Raw genomic sequence first — 21,517 nt, forward strand, 5'->3', positions numbered from 1 at the left:
GTAGCTGACGCTTGCCATAGGTGTATTCGGCGCGTCTCTGGCGCTTCGGGGATGGATCTTGATGTTTTCAGGAAGCTTTTCCGAGATCTTAGTCTGCTTGGCTGAGTTTGGTGGTCATATAAGGGGTGTCTTCGGTCCGTCTCCTGCTTTTTCCGTTCTACCTCTGACGTGACCTTCCTCCTGATAGGTGGTGGAGCAATTCCAGCAATGGGGTATACCTCTTCGATAGGTGTCGGTTTCAGGCAACCCGATATTATACGGACCGTTTCATTTAGAGCCACGTCGACGTTCTTTACGTGAGCAGAGTTTGCCCATACTGGTGCTCCAAACTCCGCGGCCGAAAAACATAATGCCAAGGCAGAAGTGCGGAGAGTGTGTGGTTGTGCTCCCCATTTTGTATTAGTTAGCTTGCGGATGATATTATTTCTGGCACTTACTTTCTTCTTGACATCTTGACAGTGGTATCGGTAAGACAGAGTTCTATCCAGACGGACGCCAAGGTATTTTGGCGTCTTGTTGTGTTCCAGCATCTGACCACGCCATTCCACCTCCAGCGACCTTCGGGCATGCTTGTTTCTCAGGTGGAAAGCACATACCTGGGTTTTTGTGGGATTGGGTTTCAGATGGTTTTTATCATAGTATAGAGCTAAGTCTCCCAGGGCATCTGTCAGTTTCACTTCGACTTCATTGAAGGTTCTTCCCTGAGCTGCCACCGCTGTATCATCAGCGTAAATAAATTGCCTTGTTTGTTGGTGTATGGGTTGGTCGTTGGTGTATATGTTGTATAGAATCGGCGCGAGGACACTTCCCTGTGGTAGCCCATTTTTTTGGTCCCTCCACCGACTGTTCTTGGACTGGAGCGTTACGTAGAAGCGTCTATTCTGGAGGAGACATTTCACTAACCTTGTTAGTCGGAAATCCTTTGTAGTTTCATAGAGTTTTGCGAGTAGCCGTTGATGGTTAACTGTATCATAGGCGGCAGTTAGGTCTATGAACGCTACTCCTGTTATTTCCTTCCGTTCAAAACCATCTTCAATATGTTGGGTGAGATTAAGAATTTGACTGCAGCAGCACTTTCCGGGCCTGAATCCTGCTTGTTCTGGAATAATTTTAGTCTCCACATATTCTGCGATCCGGTTCAGTATCATTCTTTCAAAGGCCTTGAAAAGGTGGCACAAGAGAGATACAGGTCTAAAACTCTTTGTATCCGCCGGATCCTTCCCTGGTTTTAAGAGGGCTACCACTCTAGCTTTTCTCCAGATTTTGGGGATTTGTAATGTACGGATGCAGCAATTCATCATTAGTACTGCATCATCGGCATAGCATATTATCGTGATATACTACATAGCATTCTCCCATATTATTATTTTGCTATAATATCAAATTATCTATTCTAGTTGGAAAATAAACCACAATTTAACTTAAAAAATAATCCGAGTTGGAAGTCGAAACGTTAATAAAATTATTTTTTCAAGTTAAATTGTGGCGTATTTTCCATTTAGAATAGTTAATTACAAAAATGCCATAAAGAAATAGCCTCTGAACAATAAAAATATCAAATTATATAACAAATAGTTTGTGGCACAAGAACATTGTAAATATTTGTTAAGAATATCATTGAAATATGTACATTTCTAGAAATAACATATTTATAAACAATTTTTGTACATTTTTCTTTTAGAGAAGGTTAAGATAATGTTATTAAGGAAAACTCTTAAGGTTATCTATTTGAAGAACTGCAAAATAAATAATATTGGAACGATAAAATAGATCTGCACTTCATTTTAGCCATTAAAGCCAAATTGTACAAACATGTTCGTGTTTAAAGTAAGTATTTTTTATTTTTTTATGTAATTTTTAAATTTTAGTACGGGTTTTCCCAAAAAATATGCAACTCACATTTAACTATCTGCTTTTTTAAGCGATCGTGAAATTAAAAATGAGAAATGAGATATAGATATTTTCTATCTTCTTATATAATTTCATGTATCTACTTAGATTAAGTGAGACTTTTGATTATGTTTTTCTTTCCGTAAAATCTTCTTTTCTCTTTTGGTGCTCATATTCAGTCTCCACTAATAAAGTAGACGTGTGCCTTCGTTGCCTAACTATCAAGTTGAACAATGTTTTTTCTATTTTCATTATACTTTCTCCGGTTATGTTTCTATAATGTCTTTTTCAAAATGTACGTATTATATCTTCTCTAAGCCTAAGTGTTGATCCGATACACACTCTGATTCTCTGTTTACCTTTGCATCTTGCACTCGTTACCTCGTTAGGTAGGTAACATGAGTGTTAATAGGAGTGGGCGCTCAGGGCCGTCTTAACCATACACGGCGCCGGGGTACAAGACTCATCTTTGCGCCCCCTTTTGTCAGAAGATTATATAGGTTATAGGTACGCTAAAAGTAACACTAATTATGTTTGCTTTCTTTATTTATACAGGGTGGGCCAAAGAAAACAGTCCACCTCGATATTTGGCAGTAGTTATTAGATTTTAAGGAAATGCCGAAACAGATCAATTTTTATTTTTAAATTACAATTTTTTGATATAAATTTCATACTAGTTACCCATCCATCTGGGCATGATGACATAATCGACGATTTTTTTAAATGGGAATAGGGGTCGTGTGTTTTAGCTCATTTAAAAGGATGTTCAATTCTCTATTCAGCAATATAAACTTTGATATCTTTATTTATACGGGCTTGGAAAAAAAAAATAATTTTTGAATTAAATTAACTGGCAGAAAAAGAAAAATCTATGTAATTTATTTAACTTAAAATATATTCTATTGCTGTCAGAAAATAGAAAAGCATGTTTATTTGGCAAATAAACATTGCTTTTCGCTTAAATTAAATGTTCAAACTGCCAAGAGGTAGCTGGAAAGCTGTTTGTGATTTCAGTTAAGCGAAAAGAAATGTTTATTTGTGAAATAAACATTTTTTTCTATTTTCTGACAGAAGTACAATGTATTTTGAGTTAAATAACTTACATACATTCTTCTTTTTGCGTCAATTAAAATAATTAAAAAATTATTTTTTTGGCCACCCTGTATAAATATTGATATTAATGTTTATATTTATTACTGAATAGGAAATTCAACACCCTTTCAAATGACCCATTTAAAAAATGATCGATGACGTCGTCACGCTCAGATGGATGACGTCATCAGTATGATGAAATATATGCCAAAAAATTGCAACATAAAAATAAAAATTGAAATATTTCTGCATTTCCTTAAAATCTAATAACTACTGCCAAATGTCGAGGTGGACTGTTTTCTTTGGCCCACCTTGTATATTGAAAATTATGGTTTCAGTACCTATTCAAAAAAGATCAATCTTATAAACTATACCATATTTTTTAAAGTAGATATATCAAAGTCAACTTTTTTGCTTCAACAAGTTTTTATTGCTTCGGTGATATCTATTTTTACTTGCTTTTCTATAGGTACCTACTTATTAAAGCCAATTATTTTTGATAATTTAAGTTTAGAAAAATACCTTTTTCCTTCAGCTATTTATCTGGAAGTGTTAAATATATCCTTAGACATGTAGAAGTATTTAGGAAAACGGAGAGTAAATTATATTAGAAAATATATAAGTAACTTAAAATATCGAGTGGAGTTGTGTCTATATTTTTAAAAAATATTGGTAACAATTCTAACTCATGGAATAGATCTTCACCATCTATATCAGACACGGGCGTAGCCAGGGGGGTTTTGGGGGTTCAAACCCCCCCGAAGAGTTAAGATATTAACATCTTTCAAATTTTTATTATGAATATAAAGGTTATTTTATGTAGTTTTAGTCGTTTTATTCTTTTGAACCCCCTCCGAAACTAAAACCTGGCTACGCCTGTGATATCAGATCTATTTCCAAGCGCTAGTTTTTTTTTGTAAATTTAAACATTGTGTTTAAATCGGAGTTTTCTTCGGAGTTTTTCCAAAAAAATATACTTTCCATGGAAGAAAAATTATAAATTTCAAATCTTACAAGATAGTAAGTCATTGTCACTCGACATTCAATATTAGTCAAAATAGTATACGCGTCACCTTTTTGAAATTATTGTCGGAATAATATAAATGGGTTTCATATTTCATTTCCATATCTTAGGTGTAGCATTAATAGCCTTTCTAAATAAAAAATACCGAGAGTGCACTTGTATATTTTTGTTATTTGTAGTTTTTTTAAGGACAAAAAGCGTAAGTTTGAGCCTAGCAAGTTTTCAGCTTGCGCCCCTTGGACTTGGCGCCCGGGTGCCTCGCACCCCTTGCACCCCCGGGTTAAGACGGCCCTGTGGGCGCTTAACCAAGCTTCCACTAGACTTAAGAGGTCTATTGTGGTCCTAACAACACCTAAGAAGTCTAGATAACACTTCCACGAAGTCGTAGGGCTCGAGTTGATCATGCTCAAATGTATTGAGTCTTCTCCTATCCAACCCTGGGCAGGCAGTTGTACATAAGGTGTTTCGCGGTCTTCTTATCAGCTTGACAGAATGTTCAATCCGTACTTCTGTGAGTACAATTTTATTGTATGTGTCCGGTTGTATAAAGCTGTTAAATAAATAAAACGTTGCGCGATTTTTGCCATTTTTTTTATGAGTCTTATGGTATCAATGAAATTTATCACTTTCACTGAGCGGTCGCAATGGAGTTTCCATTATTAGAGCCTAATCTGCAAAATCTTAACATGAAATTTCGATTTCAAGTTTTGGCAATAAATATGAGGCATTCGAAATATGCCTAAAAAACGCTAAATGCCGTGAAACACGGGAAATGCTTACACGAAGAAAGCGTTAGGTGTACCTAAATTGTAGCTGAAGTGTTGTATATCCAAAAAAAGTTCTTTGGCAATCGAAAAGAAGCAGTTTTAAATGAGGCCTATATAATCAAAACCTGCTAGATCCATTTTTTAAAATTTTTCAGGGGAGTAAAAAAACATTAAAAATGTAAATTTCCCAGAAAGTGTCCGGCATTTCTTAATCAAAGTGGCATCAATAAATGTCATAAAATGGCACACTAATTTGCTATAGAGTCATTTTTCTGTATGCCCCTTACATCTTCAGAAATTTGTACTTTTAGTTTGGATTTAACAGATTTTGATTCAAAGCCCACATAATATTGCTCATTTTCAAATGATTTTAGGCGCAATTAATGCACTAAAAGTAGGTATTGAACCAATTTGATAGGAAAACATACAAGATATATACAAGAAAGAGAAGTATTTTATTGTTCATAAAACTATGGATATAGCAGGGTTTGATTTTACGTTAATATTTCAGAGGCATTTTGAAGAGGATTTAGAAGGTTTTAAGTCTCAACCTTAATGACTGTAGATTAATAGATACTTGAACTTTGAAACTGTGTAAAAAAGGGAAAATGAAAAATATAGGATTTAGCAGGTTTTAATTCTGATAGGCTTAAATGTTTTAGATCGTTTGTAACGTGAAAGTTTAAGTTCAGCGTTTTTCGGCTTATTTTAAATTCGTCATATTTGTTGCATAAACTCAAAATCGAAATTTAACGTTATAGGTCTGGATCCCGCGTATGAAAAAAAGTTGATTATTAGCAAGCTGAAAATTTGTTAATAGCTTAAGGGTGTCTAGTCGGATAAACTTTGGGAACACTGGAACAGGGGCAGTTTTAATTGTGGAACAGGTTAAAAATTTGGAACGGTCACACCACGAAAACGGCACATTTATTTTGTCCGACAGAACAGACTAAGGGCCGGTTGTTCGAACGCTAATCAACATTGATCGCTATCAAATATTTAATTACTGTCACAACTGTCAATGTCAACTTTGGTTGGGTTGCTGAAAACATAGTTAATTATAATTATGAGATTAGTTAGTCAATTAACATAACAATTATTAACATAATTGATTAACTAATTTCATAATGGTCATCAATAATTATGTTTTGCGGCAACCCAACCAAAGTTGACATTGACAGTTGTGACAGTAATTAAGTATTTGATAGTGATCAATGTTGATTGGCGTTCGAACAACCGGCCCTTAGGGCCGGTTGTTCGAACGCTAATCAACAATGATCACTATCAAATATTTAATTACTGTCACAACTGTCAATGTCAACTTCGATTGGGTTGCTGAAAACGTAATTGATTATAATTATGAGATTAGTTAATCAATTAACATAACAATTATTAACATAATTGATTAACTAATTTCATTAACTGTAATCAATAATTATAGGTTTGTTCCAACACGACCGAGAACCGTCACGAAACGGTAACGCTTCTGCGCAGTAAACAAAATCCGTTCCAACAAAAATATGATCGTCATCGGATCGCCCTTCCCACTGTTCCAACAAGAATTGTGATCTTTCGGTGACGGTTTCGTGATGATCATTTCAGTAATCGGGCAAATGCATAATGTGCTGGTTGGACTGACTTGCGCACTAGGATTTAATTCTTTAAAGTTTTTGAGCCTTTGATCGACTAAAAGCACACAAGCTGTCACCAACAAAAATGACAAATATATGATTACCGTCATGGGACGATAACTGGGCGATACAATTACGAACATGCGCACAACAAACGGTACAAGTAGTTTCGTGACGGTTTCTGGGCCTGGATTCCGTGCACTGTAGATATCTACAGTCGCCTTCTATCGATGTCACGTGTCATGAAAATATTTTAATTTTTAGCTTTAATTGAATTATTTTCTAGTTTTGCTAGGTTATAATCTAATTGATGCTGAAGTGACACTTAGTAAAACAAAAAAAATTTGAATTAAAACTAAAAATTCAAATATTTTCATGACAATTGCCATCGACAGAAAGCGACTGTAGATATCTACAGTGCACGGAATCTAGGCCCTGGACCGTCCAAAAGTTCATGTTGGAACAAACCTTATGTTTTCAGCAACCCAATCAAAGTTGACATTGACAGTTGTGACAGTACTTAAATATTTGATAGTGATCATTGTTGATTAGCGTTCGAACAACCGGCCCTTAAACTCTTCGAATAGAGATTAAACTCTCATGCAAAAATCAGACTGCTATTTATCACCAAATGGGCGTTTTAATGAGTGGAACATGTAGAATATGTCAAATGACAGGAATTATGACAGGTGATAAATAGCAGTCTGATTTTTGCATGAGAGTTAAATCTCTGTTCGGAGAGTTTAAGTCTGTTCTGTCGGACAAAATAAATGTGCCGTTTTCGTGGTGTGACCGTTCCAAATTTTTAACCTGTTCCACAATTAAAACTGCCCCTGTTCCAGTGTTCCTATATATCAAAGTTTATCCGACTAGACACCCTTAAGCTATTAACAAATTTTCAGCTTGCTATTAATCAACTTTTTTTTCATACGCGGGATCCAGACCTATTATTCGCGGTGTGCAAGTACTCGGAAGGGATACGCGAAACGATCGTGCGCGAATAGCGGAGAAATATTACCACTTTCTTAAATAATTCATATTGTCAATTGAAATTGTCAAATTGACGTACATTTCATACCTATTGTCATTTAAGAAGAAAAATTATATATTGCTTCACAATATTGATATGATATGCAATTATTATATAAACGTAAATTTAATTAACTGTATTTTGCTTGAGTACTGCATTTTAATAACTAATTTTATTTACTACATACAATTGTTTACGTTTTAATAACATAACCTAAATCTTCTTCTTCTTCTTCTTCCTTTATTGGGTTATATCCCTCGGGATAATTCGCCCAGCTTACACCAGGGAAATACTCTTGTCTTGCTCTGGGCAGTCGAATATTTCCAAATATATATGTTAAAGCCTCAATTTTTTTTTTTTTTTTAATATATATTAGCAGGAACATCTTCGTATAGGGCCAGACAGTCCCTACAGGAAAGGCAATATTATACCATAAGGGTTAAGATTTTTATCATTTGGAGGTCCAATATCTTTTTATATCTTTATCTTCTTAATTTTTTTAATTCAAATTTGGGAATTGATTAATTTATAAATTAAGTTTGGCTAAGTTAAGGAATTTAAGGATCAGGTTAATCCTACGTGGATTAAGGTTGGACATAAGTAGGCAAATTTCAATGGGAGTAGGGATATTTGTCTTGGCTAATTCTTTATATAGGTCAAAATTGGGTGACATATTTATAGGGCACTCAAAAATCAGATGATTTAAGGACCCAACTCGGCCACAGTCACAATATGGGTCATCTTTTACTCCTATCCTGAATAGGTGAACTGGAGTAGCACAATGACCTGTCCTCATTCTAATAATGGTGGTTATATGTCTTCTGTCTTGGTATGCAAAATTGTGGTACCAGGGGAGTTTATCTATCTGACCTACAATTTTAGAGTGAAATGAATTATTTCGATTTTTCCCCTGCCATTCTTGCTTCCACCGATTCCAGATGGAATGCTTGATGTCTGGTAGAAAGTTGGAATAGTGAAGAGTGATACCAGCAGCTACATTTAAGGTTCTACCTATATTAGCTAGTTTATCAGCCACCATGTTCCCTTTAATATTCGAGTGTCCTGGAATCCATGCCAGACTAATATTAACGTTATTTTCTTTCGCTTCAATGATGCCTCTCTTGGTCATGAACGATGAATGTTCTGTTTCCATAGAATAGGTTGATCTGCCTATTTTCTGTAAGGCACTTTTAGAGTCCGAGCAGATGATTGCTTGTTTAATCCCATTTTTCAAAATAATTTGGAGGGCATGATTAATTGCGACAATCTCAGCCGTACATATTTGGGTATACTTAGGTAGTTTACTGGTATAAGAATAGTTGATCTCTCGGCTAAAGACACCAAAGCCTGCTGATCCTTCATCATCAACCGAGCCGTCCGTGAAGAATTTGGTGTGACTAGGTTTATTTAGAATTATTTTTTGGAGTTGAACTGAGGCAAGTTCATCTGAACGATTAGATTGGATATTTATGATTGGAATTGTTGATAATTGATGGTCTAGTTCAAAGTTATGGCATGGGTATAAGTCACTTAAATATAAGTTGGGATAAGTACTTTTAAATTTGTTTTTTAAAAGCACTAGAAATGGAATACTTCTGTTTTTCCAATGATTTTGGTTCCTTTGAATTGCCAAGTCTAACAGGTCGAGAGCGGAAATAATTGGGTTGCCAATTAACATTAAATTTTTTAATATAAATTTAGAGCTAAGCCATTCCCATCTAGATTTAAGCGAGATCTGACCACTTTCACTTAAGAGAGCATGAATTGGGGTAGATTTCATGCATCCAGTTATAATTCGGATACTTTTGTATTTTAGTTTCTCCAATCTTTTAATTAAGGAAGTTGGACAATCGAAAATTACCTGGCAGCCATAGTCCAGATGGCTCTGAATCAGACCATTGTGTACAATTTGTAAGGTTTTTGGATCACTTCCCCAATAAGTCCCACAAAGAGCCCTCATCACATTCAGGCCACAATTTACTTTTAGTTCTATTGAGTTTACATATGAATTCCACTTTAACTTTTTTTGAATATTTACCCCCAGGTATTTGACTGAATCCACCCAACCAATATTCTGGTTACAAAATATTACGTTAGGGGGAGAGATTTTCGTGTTTCCTTTTGTAAATAATATTGCAGAAGATTTGTTCTTAGACAGATCTAAATTGTGGTCTAGCAACCATGATTCCATCTGAATCAATAATTTATTTACATTAATTACCAATTCATTAATATCACTCCCTCTAATCAGAAGAACCAAATCGTCTGCATACTGAATTAGTTTGCATGAAGAGGGGATTAAATTATACAGGGAAAGACAATATAGGTTGAAGAGGATAGGGCTTAATGGGGAACCTTGGGGTAGTCCCAGACTTGATTTTCTTGGGCCATGGGTTTGTCCCAGTTTGTCTTTGACAAATAGCTCTCTATCATTTAGAAGGCAGAAAATCAAATTAGCCAGTTGGGTTGGAATGTTATATTTTAATAATTTGGAATACAAGAGTGATATATTGACATTATCATAAGCAGAAGAGATATCTAGAAATATGCCAACAGTGTATTGATTTTGAGCGAAGCCTATTTGAATTGTTGAGGTGAGGTATGTAAGGCATTCCGTACAACCTCTACCCCTTCTAAATCCTAGTTGTAGTGGATTAAAAATCTTATTATGTTCCACAATCCACTCTATTCTATTCTTTATAAGAGTTTCGAGCATTTTGCCTACACATGAAGAAAGAGCTATTGGTCTAAAGTTTAACGGATTATTACAATCTTTATCTTTTTTGATTATAGGTAAAATTACTGATTGTTTCCACTGAACAGGAACTATACCCGTTCTAAGACTTTCATTGAAAAGTTGAATTAATAACAAAGATCCAACAACGGGAAGATTTTTTAACATTGAGTAGGAAATCTGATCCAAACCAGGAGCCGAGTCAGATTTAATTGAGAGGGAGTTCTGATACTCGTCGAGAGCAAATGGCGGTTCTAGGGCTTGAGGAGATCTAACCAATACTTTATTGACAGCGGAAAGGGGGGTTAAGCAACATAGAATTTCGTGGGATATAGGAGTAGAGGGCAATTGTGTATATATTGAAGGTTTCGAAGCCGATACCTTATTAATTTTCTCCCACACAACTTTTAGAGGAGTGTTTCTATTTAATTTACTGCAAAATAGTCTGAAACTATTTTTACGTTTTGATTTTAGGAATTTTCTTGATTTGGCTATATTCCTTTTAGCCTCGATATAGTTTTCCATTGAGGGGATATTTTTAAATTTTTTTAAGGCAGACACTCTCGCAGAGACGACTTCAGCACATGAGTCATCCCACCATGGAATGTGGTATTTGGAATTATTAGGAGGGTGAAGCCAAGGTATTGTTTCATCAGCTACCGATGATATGGAGTTAGTAAAAAATTCGTAATCTTCCCTGGGAGAAGCTAAAAAAATGCTGTTTAAATTGTTATGATAAGTAGACCAATCAGCTTTCTTTAGATTTCTTCTTTTACATGAATGCGGGGGAGGTTGAGGACATACACCTATCTGACATATTATGGGGAAGTGGTCACTAGTTCCAGTATTCCAGTTCCAGTTCCTGCCACATCGACTGATGCCATTGTTAGATCTACTACCGACTTACTGCCTCCTGGGGCCACCAGTCTAGTTGGGGACCCATCATTGAGAAATACTAGCTCAAGTTCCTCCAAAGAATCAAAAATAATCCTACCATTGTGACTGTCTCTAGAACTACCCCATGCCTTATGATAACAATTTAGATCACCCATGATTAAAAATGGCTTATTAAGTAATTTAACAAGGGAAAACCAGTTGGATTTGGAGATAAAGTTGTCTTGTGGACAGTATATATTAAGAATATTCAAATTAAAGTTAGGGAGAAATGTGAGTTGGAATTGGACATCATGATTGAAGCCTGGATTGGCAATTTGAATTTCCCTATAATCAATATTATTTTTGATAAGAGTAATTAATCCGCCATAGCCATCCTCTCGATCTTTTCTGATTATTTGATACCCTCTACATCTTATAACATGTTGGTTTGAGAGCCAAGATTCGCTAATAAGGATTATATCTGGGTTAAGGTTTTTTATAAGGATTTTTAGATTGTCAGAATTAGTGTTATACGAACGTATATTCCACTGAATAATAGTTATCGGAGTGTTAGGATTCATTATAAAGAGTATGTTTGCTAGACCAAGGAGTCAAAAGATCTCGAATCATCAGGCTCGAGATCCTCTATTCCCCTCCGACCATGGTTTACATTTGTATTGAAAGGTGATATATTTTGATTATGCTAGTCTTTAGATCTGCCATATTGTAAGGAATGGAGTATGATTTTGAGTTTATTAAGTCCCCAATGAAGGTCATGACGAGCTCCCTGTGAGATTGGTTCAGCATAAACATGGCATGATTGAAATCCAAATGAAGTTGGGATAAAGATTGTGAGTTAGTGATTTGAGAATCAGAGTGAGCAGGATTGAATTTTGAAGTCGAAGGCTCATTTATTCTTCTACCTGATGGATTAATAAGTAGTCTTTGGTGGGAGATTTTATCATAACCTGTATTTTCTTGTATTGAAGGTCTTCTTCTTTTTGGTGGAGATTGAGTGACTTGACTAAAAGGTTTTGAATATTGAGCTGAGGCTGCAGACCTCCTCTCCTGTGGTAAGATGCCATTAGAATTATTCTGATCGCTATGTAAGGGGGGGGGGGGAAATCGTTTATGTTTAAAGATGAAATATTATGGATCCTAGGAACCTGCTGACTTGCCTCATAGAAAGATAGATTAGAAAAGGACATTAGATCCTTAATATCTTTTTGTCTGACTCTCTCTCTACAATTACGACTATTTGATTCATGGTCAGAAGATTTGCAGAAAATGCAATATTTTGTACACGTATTAGATGAAGAATCCTCATGAGAAGTTCCGCATCTAGCACATTTCTTTTTTCCTCTACATTGGTTCGTAGAATGGCCATAAAGTAAGCAATTTCCACATTGAAGAACAGGGCTGATGAATGGTGTGACCCTCATTGGTAGTTGATATATGGAAATTTCTTTAGGAATAGTTTTTCCTGAAAAAGTTATGCTAATAGTTCCCGTGGAGACAAATTCAACCTTTGAATCCACTTGTACTCTCCGGTTCATTCGCTTTACACTTAATATCTTACATAAAGCCAAGTTGGTTTCTGATGCCTCCTTTATTTCTTCCTCTGTGAATCTTTTATTAACTCCCCTTACTATACCCCTACAAGAAATCTGATGAAATGGAATGAACACGTCATACCCTAGGGCTTCCCAATCTTTCCTCACAACGAAATCGTTGGCTGCTTTTCTAGTGGCAAATAATACCCCTATCCTGTTTTTACCTTTTCTACTGATTTTCGTGATGTCTTTAATTTTTAAAACAGAAATAGATTTAGCTATACTTAACACGTGGTAATCTCCAATATTTTTATCCTGACCCTGGACAAATACTTCATAAGGACCTATGTCGGTCTCCGAAAATAGTATTTGTTTTTTTCCTTTAAGACTTTTCTGAATAATTGGAGGTTGAGATTGACATTCATGTTGGTTGATTTTATTAGGAGGGTCAGGTGGTGGAGGAGGATCGGGAGGAACTTCTTCCTCCATCTTATGCGGCAGATTGACGAATTTAAAATCTATGCCAGTCGACGCAAATTAGAAATTAACAGGGAAATATAGATAGTTTTGGCCCTTACCCTTTGGATGAGTCGTCCGTTCACCTCGAACGATAATCACAGATTTGTCTATTTTAAGTTTTCTTCCAAAAAATCAAATGTCAAACACAACAAAATTCACAACAGATATTCACTGCGAAAAGAAGCCGAGGCTGTTCATCCCAGCGGACCTCGACTTCTTATCAACGATAAATAAAAAATTAACAAGAATTAACAACTGTTTTCACACTAAATTAGGTTTGATGAGGTTTTTTTAGCAAAAATTAAAAACAAACCTAAATCTTATTTTTTCTTCTTATGATTTTTTTTGGACTATGACCTTGATAATTATCCAGTACCTAACCAGGACCATATGATTGGCCAATATAATTAAAAGTGTAAGCGTAGAAACCAGGTATCGCTTTTCCGAGCTTGCACGGTCCCAATAGGTAGGTTTTGAATACTTGAATCATGGAAATTGGCCGGTCAATAGAAGTAATACATTTTTTGATATCATGGGAATCATAGACAATGGCAAAAATCGCACGATTGTTTATTTAACAGATTTATAGAAACTGACTTCATTTGCGGCACAATGCAAAAATTGCATACGCCAGGTTCACTCTTCACCTCCAAAATATATTTCGATTTTTTTCGATAGAACACTGATTAAAAGATATCGATTTTTTACCATCGAGTTGATACATATTTTATTCAAAAAATTGTTAGCGCCTAACTGCCGTAACTGACCTTCAAAATTGCCGGTCGCTTCAAGTGTTATTTCTAAGATAACGGTTCATTGTACACAAAAAGTGTCAACATTTTTATTCGAACTTATCTCAGCTACATTTTACGATTGAAAGATTTTTTTATGGCGTACAGATTCTTGGTACTATTTTTTCCGTTTTTCCTCCTTACGTGGAGGGACTTTAGGAAGAAGTCAGGATATAGGCACTTTAGGAAGAAGTCAGTGGCAATCTTTTTTGCATCTTATTTGAGGTTTTATAATTGAAGGGTTTGGAACAAAAAGGGTATAAGTACGTTTTTGAAGTTATACTTCTTTAGGCACGAGGGTGAATTTTTACATTCCCTGGCACATGCGCATACCTACAGTATGTTGTTAGTTGCTAAATTATCCAATTTATATATGTATCAGCGCAACTAAGGTTTGAAAATAATATATTAGTGTTTTTAGTAAATATATTTACTATACTTTTTGTGTCTTTGGATTTGTCTTTCTGGGGAGTAAGATAATAAGTATTTTAAACATTTTTATATTTAATACTTCACTTGATAAATTTGTCACCGTCGTTTGTAATTACGTCCCAGAAGCTGTAAAAACATAACCCTGATGGGTTATTGGTAGAGCATTCGATTACATAACGCGAAGGTACCGGGTTCAAATTCTGTCACGGACGATTGTTATCCTTTTTTTTTGCGCGATATGAGGGTAAATTTTTATATGTTAAAACCTACGATCCCGGCGCATGCGCATTATAACTTTGTTCTGATTGGATGTTCAAATGACATGTCAAAAATTATCCAATATGGCAGCTGTAGCGCAGCTGTGGTTTGGACGGTTGACGGTTTGGTTATGTATGGTTGTTGCGTTTTAAAATTTGTGGGAAGAGAAACAACAAAGGTTAGTTAATAGTTATACTGCCTTTTTAAATAGTTTTCATATCATATTTTTGAAGTTATACTTCAAAATGTGTAATTTATGTATGTATCAGTCCAGAAAAGGTGTGGAAAGAATATATTAGTGTTTTTGAATATATTTTTCTACAAACGTGTTAAAAATGCAATTTTTAGGACTCCATAGGAACGTTAAAAATGCTACTTTAAGGCACTAGTGCTTTAAAATTTTTAAGGCACTGCAGTTAAAAGTGAATTGTCAAATTGTGAAACGTCAAAATATTTATATTTCATTTATTAACATTAATATTAATAATACAACTTGCGCAATTTGAAAAAGGTGGTTTAAAAGGTTCTTTATTATAATTTTGTGTCTTTGGATTTGTCTTCCTTGGTAGGGATGGGAAAAACCTACCGGTTTAAACCTAAAACCGGGTTTTTTACTTCGCAATAACCGGTTAAACCGGTTGTTTTTTTGTCCCGGTTATAACCGTTTTTTCTTTTTAAAGTAAAAACCGGTTATTAGGTTTTTACGGTGATTAGGATTAGGTTAGGTATTATTTCGAATCCCAATCATAATTATTATTTTCAAGTAATTACTCCAAACAAAACCATAATTCAAATTTTATTTTATTTTATAAAATACAGAAGCAAACTGAAAGTGCAATCTCACATCAGCCAGAAACAATTATTAAGTTTTATTATATTTCCTTGAAAAGGTATTTGTAATCATAATATTTACATAAGAAGTGATCTCTTTGAATTAGACGCAAACATCATTTATTTTTCACACTTAACTCTTGACATTGAAAGTGGGTGAATGACTTTTTCTGATTACGAAAAATAATGCTCTGACTATGAATATCGAATTACTGATTATGAATACGAATCTCCAAGAATTTCGCTACGTTTTCAAAACGATACACTCATACAGGAATTATTAAATGAGTTAAAATGTACCTATTCTACAAATATACAAACGTGTTAAAAGTAATACATGTTCTTTCGATAGTACTAATTTTGATCATATTGATATCGAGTCGAATGGAGTATCGCAAACTAAAGTGTATTGTAAATGTAACTTTGTAACCTATTGGATTAAAAAAACTAAAAACCGGTTTTTCCAAAAACCGGTTTTTTTGGCCGGTTATAACCGCCAGGTTAAACCGTAAGCAAAAAAAACCGGTATAACCGAAAACCGGTGTTTTGTCAAAAACCGTCATCCCTATTCCTTGGGCGTAAAATAATAAAACATCTATTTTTATATTTCACTTGTCACCGTGATGTATAATTATGTATATCTGAAAGGTAACTAGCATGCGGCTTGATGGCCTTGTTGGTAGAGCATTGGACCAGAGATCAAAAAATCGCGAGATTGCGGGTTCAAATCCCGGACGATTCATATTTTTTTCTTTTTTTTTTTTAATATTTGGCATTGTTAAGCGTTGGCTCATTTTTGGTAATTATTGTTAATTTTTTGTATTGTAACTGTTAAGTAGGTATATTTATTTCGTTGAAATTATATTATAATAGAAGTATAACTTCTTACGTGCCTACAAAGTACACACACATTCTTTTTTTTTAATTTTTGGTGTTGTTTTAATAAAAAATTTTTGAAAGTGGTAATATCAAAATTAGTTTATTAATTAAATAAAATACAAATAAACTTTTAAGTATATTTATCTCGTTGAAATCATATAATCGAAGTATAACTTCTTACGTGCGTATAAAGTACACACATATTTTTTTTTAAATATGAGATAAGTACATATTATAAAATTTAATATTCTATATTTTTAGAATAATAAGGGTATAAGCTTCAAACGTAACATATAGTGCCATCTACGAGCTAGCAGAAAAATCTACTAAAGAAATCTTCAAAATGTGTTGGAATAAAAAAGGTATAAGTATTACTTGTACCGTTTCTATTCGAAGTGACGAAGCGATTCCGAGCATAGTGAAATTGATTATTTATTGCGTAAGTACAGTGAGCTCTGTTAAAACGTGTTTCAACAATTTTAATGAAGTGTGATCTACAAAAATATTGTTAGAATTGCACCAGCGAAAAGCACAAAAGGCATTGGCGTGCAAGAATGCAGATATTGAGCGTTATAAAGTGTCAGAAGATACAGTAGTTGTATGCATCGATTTGCAACAAACCCAACTCCCTTGTTGACCACATTTAAGGTTTTCTATCTAAGACAGCTATGGACATTATAGCTTTTGTGTTTATGATTTACTCAGTGGAATCCCTCATATGTTTGTATGGAATGAAAGTATTTCAGAAAGAGGTTCTCAAGAAATTGGATCTTGTTTATTCAAGGTAGTAACGCAATATTGTGCTATTTTTACTCATTTATATTTTATTATTTTTATTTCAGTTTATTACAATTCTGCCATCAAACATTAAAGAGTTATTGCTTATAGTAATTCTTGTGGTGGACAAAACAAGAATAAAAATATCTGTAAATTATTCATGTTTTTGGTAAAAGCAACTCAAATAGAAGAAATTAGTCATAAATTTCTTCAACCTGGGCACACCTATATGGAATGCGATAGGGCTTTTGGACTAATTGAAAAATCGAAAAGAAAACATCCTCAAGTATTTTTACCTGAACATTAGATACATGTGATAAAAAAAACGTTTTATTGTACATTCCATGAGACAAAAACATTTTTTTGTTTTATTCAAAACTTAATAAAATTGTCAGTGACCCCAAACCAGACTGTGACAACCACAGTATTAAATTTCGGGATATACAGTATTTTAAATATAATAGCGCCGAAGAGCCCTTTTCGTTCTTTTTTAAATCCACCTTGGATGAGGAATTTTCTTTCTCTCAGTGCATTTGTAAGATAATGTCCTCTGGTCGCCCATTTTTTGACAGCAAACTTATTATATTATTTTGCAGTACAAATAACTGTACGAAAATTAACATAAAAAAATGGAAAAATTTACAGACTCTTCTTGAATTTATTCCTATTTTTATCACTATTTTTATACATCGCTGCAGTATGAATCGAATAAAGCGAAAAATAAAAGAAGAGCTGTACAAATTACAGAAGCACCAGAGTTTTCTGAATTTCCTGATGATGATGATAATACAATATTATCCTCTGATGATGAATAAAATGTTATTCATACCAGTCTGGAAATAAACAGTTTAATTTCAAATCTTTACTTCTATTTAGAATAAAAACAGTATAAGTACATTTTTTTTATAAAAATTTGTTTTTGTACTACTTTTTATTTTTTACAATTGGAACTAAAAAATAAGCTCCTTACAAAATTTATGTAAGCATCATAATTTACCTAAATTATTTTAGTAATTTATAGTGATGAAATAACTTTAAGTCCAATTATCCCAAAACATAGTTTAACGGACTTACACCGTTTCTATTCCAAACCCTTCAATTGATATTCTCAGCAAAATTCAGCTTGTTCGCAAGATTCTTAGAGGTGAAATCTCTGACAGCTGGGGTATAACTGGTTAAATTAATCATTTTTGACCTGTAAATTACGCTTTTAAGTGTTTATTTAACTTATTCCTCGTTTAAAGACCTTTATAACTTGTTTATAACCAATAAATTTTTCTTTTTTTTTCAGATTTTTCTATTGGTCTTCAGTTCGTCTGGAATTCTGGCTCATCCATATGGCGCATCTACAGGTCAAACAAAAGGTGGACTTAACTTGGGTATGGGACTAGAACTTGAAGGAAATGGTCATGACGCAAACTCGCAAAATAAAGGTCTACCAGGAGTAGGTGCGCACGTGAAAGCCAATGTTGATATTGCAGGAGTGCATTTGGGCTATGACGAAGGAGTGGATCTGGGAGGTAGCAAAGGAATTGCTTTAACCAAACAAGTTGATGTCGCTGGCCACAAAGTGGGCGTAGAGCAAAATGAAATAAATCTAGGACAGAAGAAAGGTCAAGGTTTGAAAGGACCAGGTGAAGGACATATTGGTACGTTGCAAGGAGATTTATCCGGAAAAACAGAGGTACACGGAGCTACCAACTCAAATCAAGATGTTTTAACAAAAACTGTAAACGGTATATTTGGAATAAACAAACAAGACAGTCAGAGAACTGATGCAAATATCCAAACAGGATATACACACAATACAAATCAAGATGGAGCTTTAACAAAAACTGTAAATGGTATATTTGGAGTAACCAAACAAGGAAGTCAGAGAGGTGAGTCAAATATCCAAACAGGATATACACACAACACAAATCAAGATGGACTTTTAACAAAAACTGTAAATGGTATATTTGGACTAAACAAACAAGACAGTCAGACAGGTGGTGCAAGTATCAACAAAAATACTGAAGGAAAAGCAACAAGTATAGACACAAACCAAGCAAATACGCATTCTTATGGATTAGGTAGCTATGGAGGTAGTTCTGGAACAACAAGAGGTAATTCGAATGGAAACACTTTGGATATAAGTCAACAACATACTTCTTTTGGAAAACAAACACAAGGAGGCGGTAGTTATAGTGGTAGCTCCAGTCACAGCTGGTCAACTTCGGAAAGTCGTCATTCTCATACATCAGGTGGTTCTAAGGGCAGCTCATTAAATTTTGGTGGGCGTCCATTCTTCGATGACCATTCAGCGGAAAGTTCTGAAATGGTTACTTCTGGAGGTAGTCACAGTATCACACATAATCATGGACATGATCATTCTCATGCATCAGGAAGCTCTAGGGGCAATGTAGTACATTTTGGTGGTCGTCCATTTTTCGATGACCATTCAGCAGAAAGTTCTGAAAGGATTACTTCTGGAAGTAGTCATAGTACAAAAGTTATCACTCATGATCATGGGCATGATCATCATTCTCATGGATCAGGAAGTTCTAGGGGCAATGTAGTACATTTTGGTGGTCGTCCATTCTTCGATGACCATTCAGCAGACAGTTCTGAAGTGATTACTTCCGGAGGTAGTCACAGTACAAGAGGTAACACACGTATTCATGATCAACACCGTTCATCAGGGAATTCTAGAGGCGGTTCAGTACATTTTGGTAATCGAACGTTTTACGATGATCATTCAGCTGAATCTTCTGAAGAGATTGGTTATGGAAGTAGTCACAGTTCAAATAATCAGAGACATGGCACGTCTTCTTATGGTTTTAACTCGGGTGTAAGTGGCAAGCATGAAGCTGGAGGAAGTTATGGAACAGGCCACTCATCAGGTGGATATGGTCATGGAGGTTACGGATCGGGTCATCCTTCGTCAGGTGAATATGTTCACAGAATAACTGATGGTATCAACGTTAACGGACATCATAGTGGTCATGGATCAGGTCATTCGTCTGTCGTAGAATCTGGTCATACCGGAGGAATAGGATTGGGTCTCGCTGGCAGCCACAGAAGTACTGGAAGTCATGAATCAGGGGGTGGATATAGTCACGGGATAGGTCTTGGAATTGGTATTGGCAGTAATCACAGAGGCAGTAGCGGTGAAACTGGATTACATGGACATGGTGTTGATGGACATCTTGTAGTTGGCGGATATGGAACGGGTTCCTCAGATCGAGAAACAGGGGCTGGGCTTGGTCTTGGAATTGGTGTTAAAGGTGGGCACAATACCAATAGTGGATATGGTCACAGCTCATATTCTGGTTGAAATAAAATTTTGATGGTAGATAAGACTTAAAAACCATTTTTTTTCGCTAATATTAATTGGGTTCGTTTTACAACTTAATTGTTTTGTTTTGATATTAAAAATTTGAATAAACTTTATTTTCACTGCCTTTTCATTTCTATTTTGACTTTTTAATTTCTGGTTTATTATTTGATTTGAATTTAACATTTTCGTCAATTCAATATGGGTGCAGATACCAAAATAATGTAAATATAAACAAACTAGAATTCAGTGAACTCATGATTCTCATATTTAAATATGAGAAGACAATAAGAATAATAAAACAGAACAAAAACATTCAAAGTCTTAAGAGAGCAGGTAAATGTCAAAAGAGAATAATTCCAACCCAAAGACATAAAGAGAGTAGGTAGTAAGATAAGATAGAAAACGAGCAATATCTACAAATTGTAGAAGGATTTAACAAAGAGCTATGCACATACTCCCTTACCCAATATAAACAGACCAAAGTAACAAGTAACGTGTTTTAATACCTCAATTTGTAATGAGTACAAATAAGCAAGAAGGAAAAGAGGCTTAGGCTGAAAGAAGGAATACTGTACTAATTCCAGCTCTCCACGAAGGAGCACTACGAGAAGCAGAGAACGTCTCTCGTTCCATAGCAGATTGGGTACTTTTCAGTGACATCCAACAGATCAGAGTATTAGACCAGATGGACGACAAAGCAAGAACAAAATTCGCCAAACTAATGGATCCATTCTAAACACATCTTGCGTAAGATTGTACACATAGAATACCCAAAAAACAACTACTTTTCAAATTTACTTAAAGACACAAAAAAGGCATAGGCTACCAAAAAAGGCAGATACCGACCAAATAACTACTAACGAAACATTAAAAACCGGGCCAGAGGGACCTGTTTTCCCATCTGAGTGTTAAGACTCTGGAATTTTCTACTCAGATAGCTCAGCTAGCTCAGGTAGACTTATGGAAGCTCGATGCTATAGGATATATAGGAGATATACACTAGGAAACATACATCACATAAAGACGACAAGAAAACTCGTGTTGTATTAAGTATTAAGAAATTGGAAGCATTTGAGATGTGGCTATATCAAAAAATACTTCAAATACCGTGGAT

The 21,517-nt window shown here is 34.8% G+C and overlaps 1 protein-coding gene across 2 annotated transcripts; it reads left to right on the forward strand.

The window, feature by feature from the left end:
- The first annotated feature begins 1,669 nt into the window (after window positions 1-1,669).
- Window positions 1,670-20,527, forward strand: LOC126881816 (filaggrin-2-like). 2 transcript variants are annotated; one of them, XM_050646401.1, is made up of 2 exons: window positions 1,670-1,827; window positions 18,376-20,527. In XM_050646401.1, exons 1-2 carry the CDS (start codon window positions 1,813-1,815, stop codon window positions 20,398-20,400), a joined length of 2,040 nt encoding a protein of 679 aa, XP_050502358.1. In that variant the 5' UTR covers window positions 1,670-1,812; the 3' UTR covers window positions 20,401-20,527. The 2 variants fall into 2 exon arrangements, with proteins under 2 accessions (XP_050502358.1, XP_050502357.1); XM_050646400.1 differs by lacking the exon at window positions 1,670-1,827 and adding an exon at window positions 16,636-16,746.
- The last annotated feature ends 990 nt before the right edge of the window (window positions 20,528-21,517 follow it).

This window comes from Diabrotica virgifera, chromosome 3 (assembly GCF_917563875.1).
Source record: "Diabrotica virgifera virgifera chromosome 3, PGI_DIABVI_V3a".
NCBI classification, from domain to species: Eukaryota; Metazoa; Arthropoda; class Insecta; order Coleoptera; family Chrysomelidae; genus Diabrotica; species Diabrotica virgifera.

Bases quoted from the DNA above. Each gene is read 5' to 3' on its own strand.
- LOC126881816 (XM_050646400.1), top strand. From the start codon at position 16,651: ATGTGTTGGAATAAAAAAGGTATAAGTATTACTTGTACCGTTTCTATT. The intron at 16,747-18,375 runs GTAAGTACAGTG...TTTTTTTTTCAG, and splicing joins TGAAATTGATTATTTATTGC to ATTTTTCTATTGGTCTTCAG.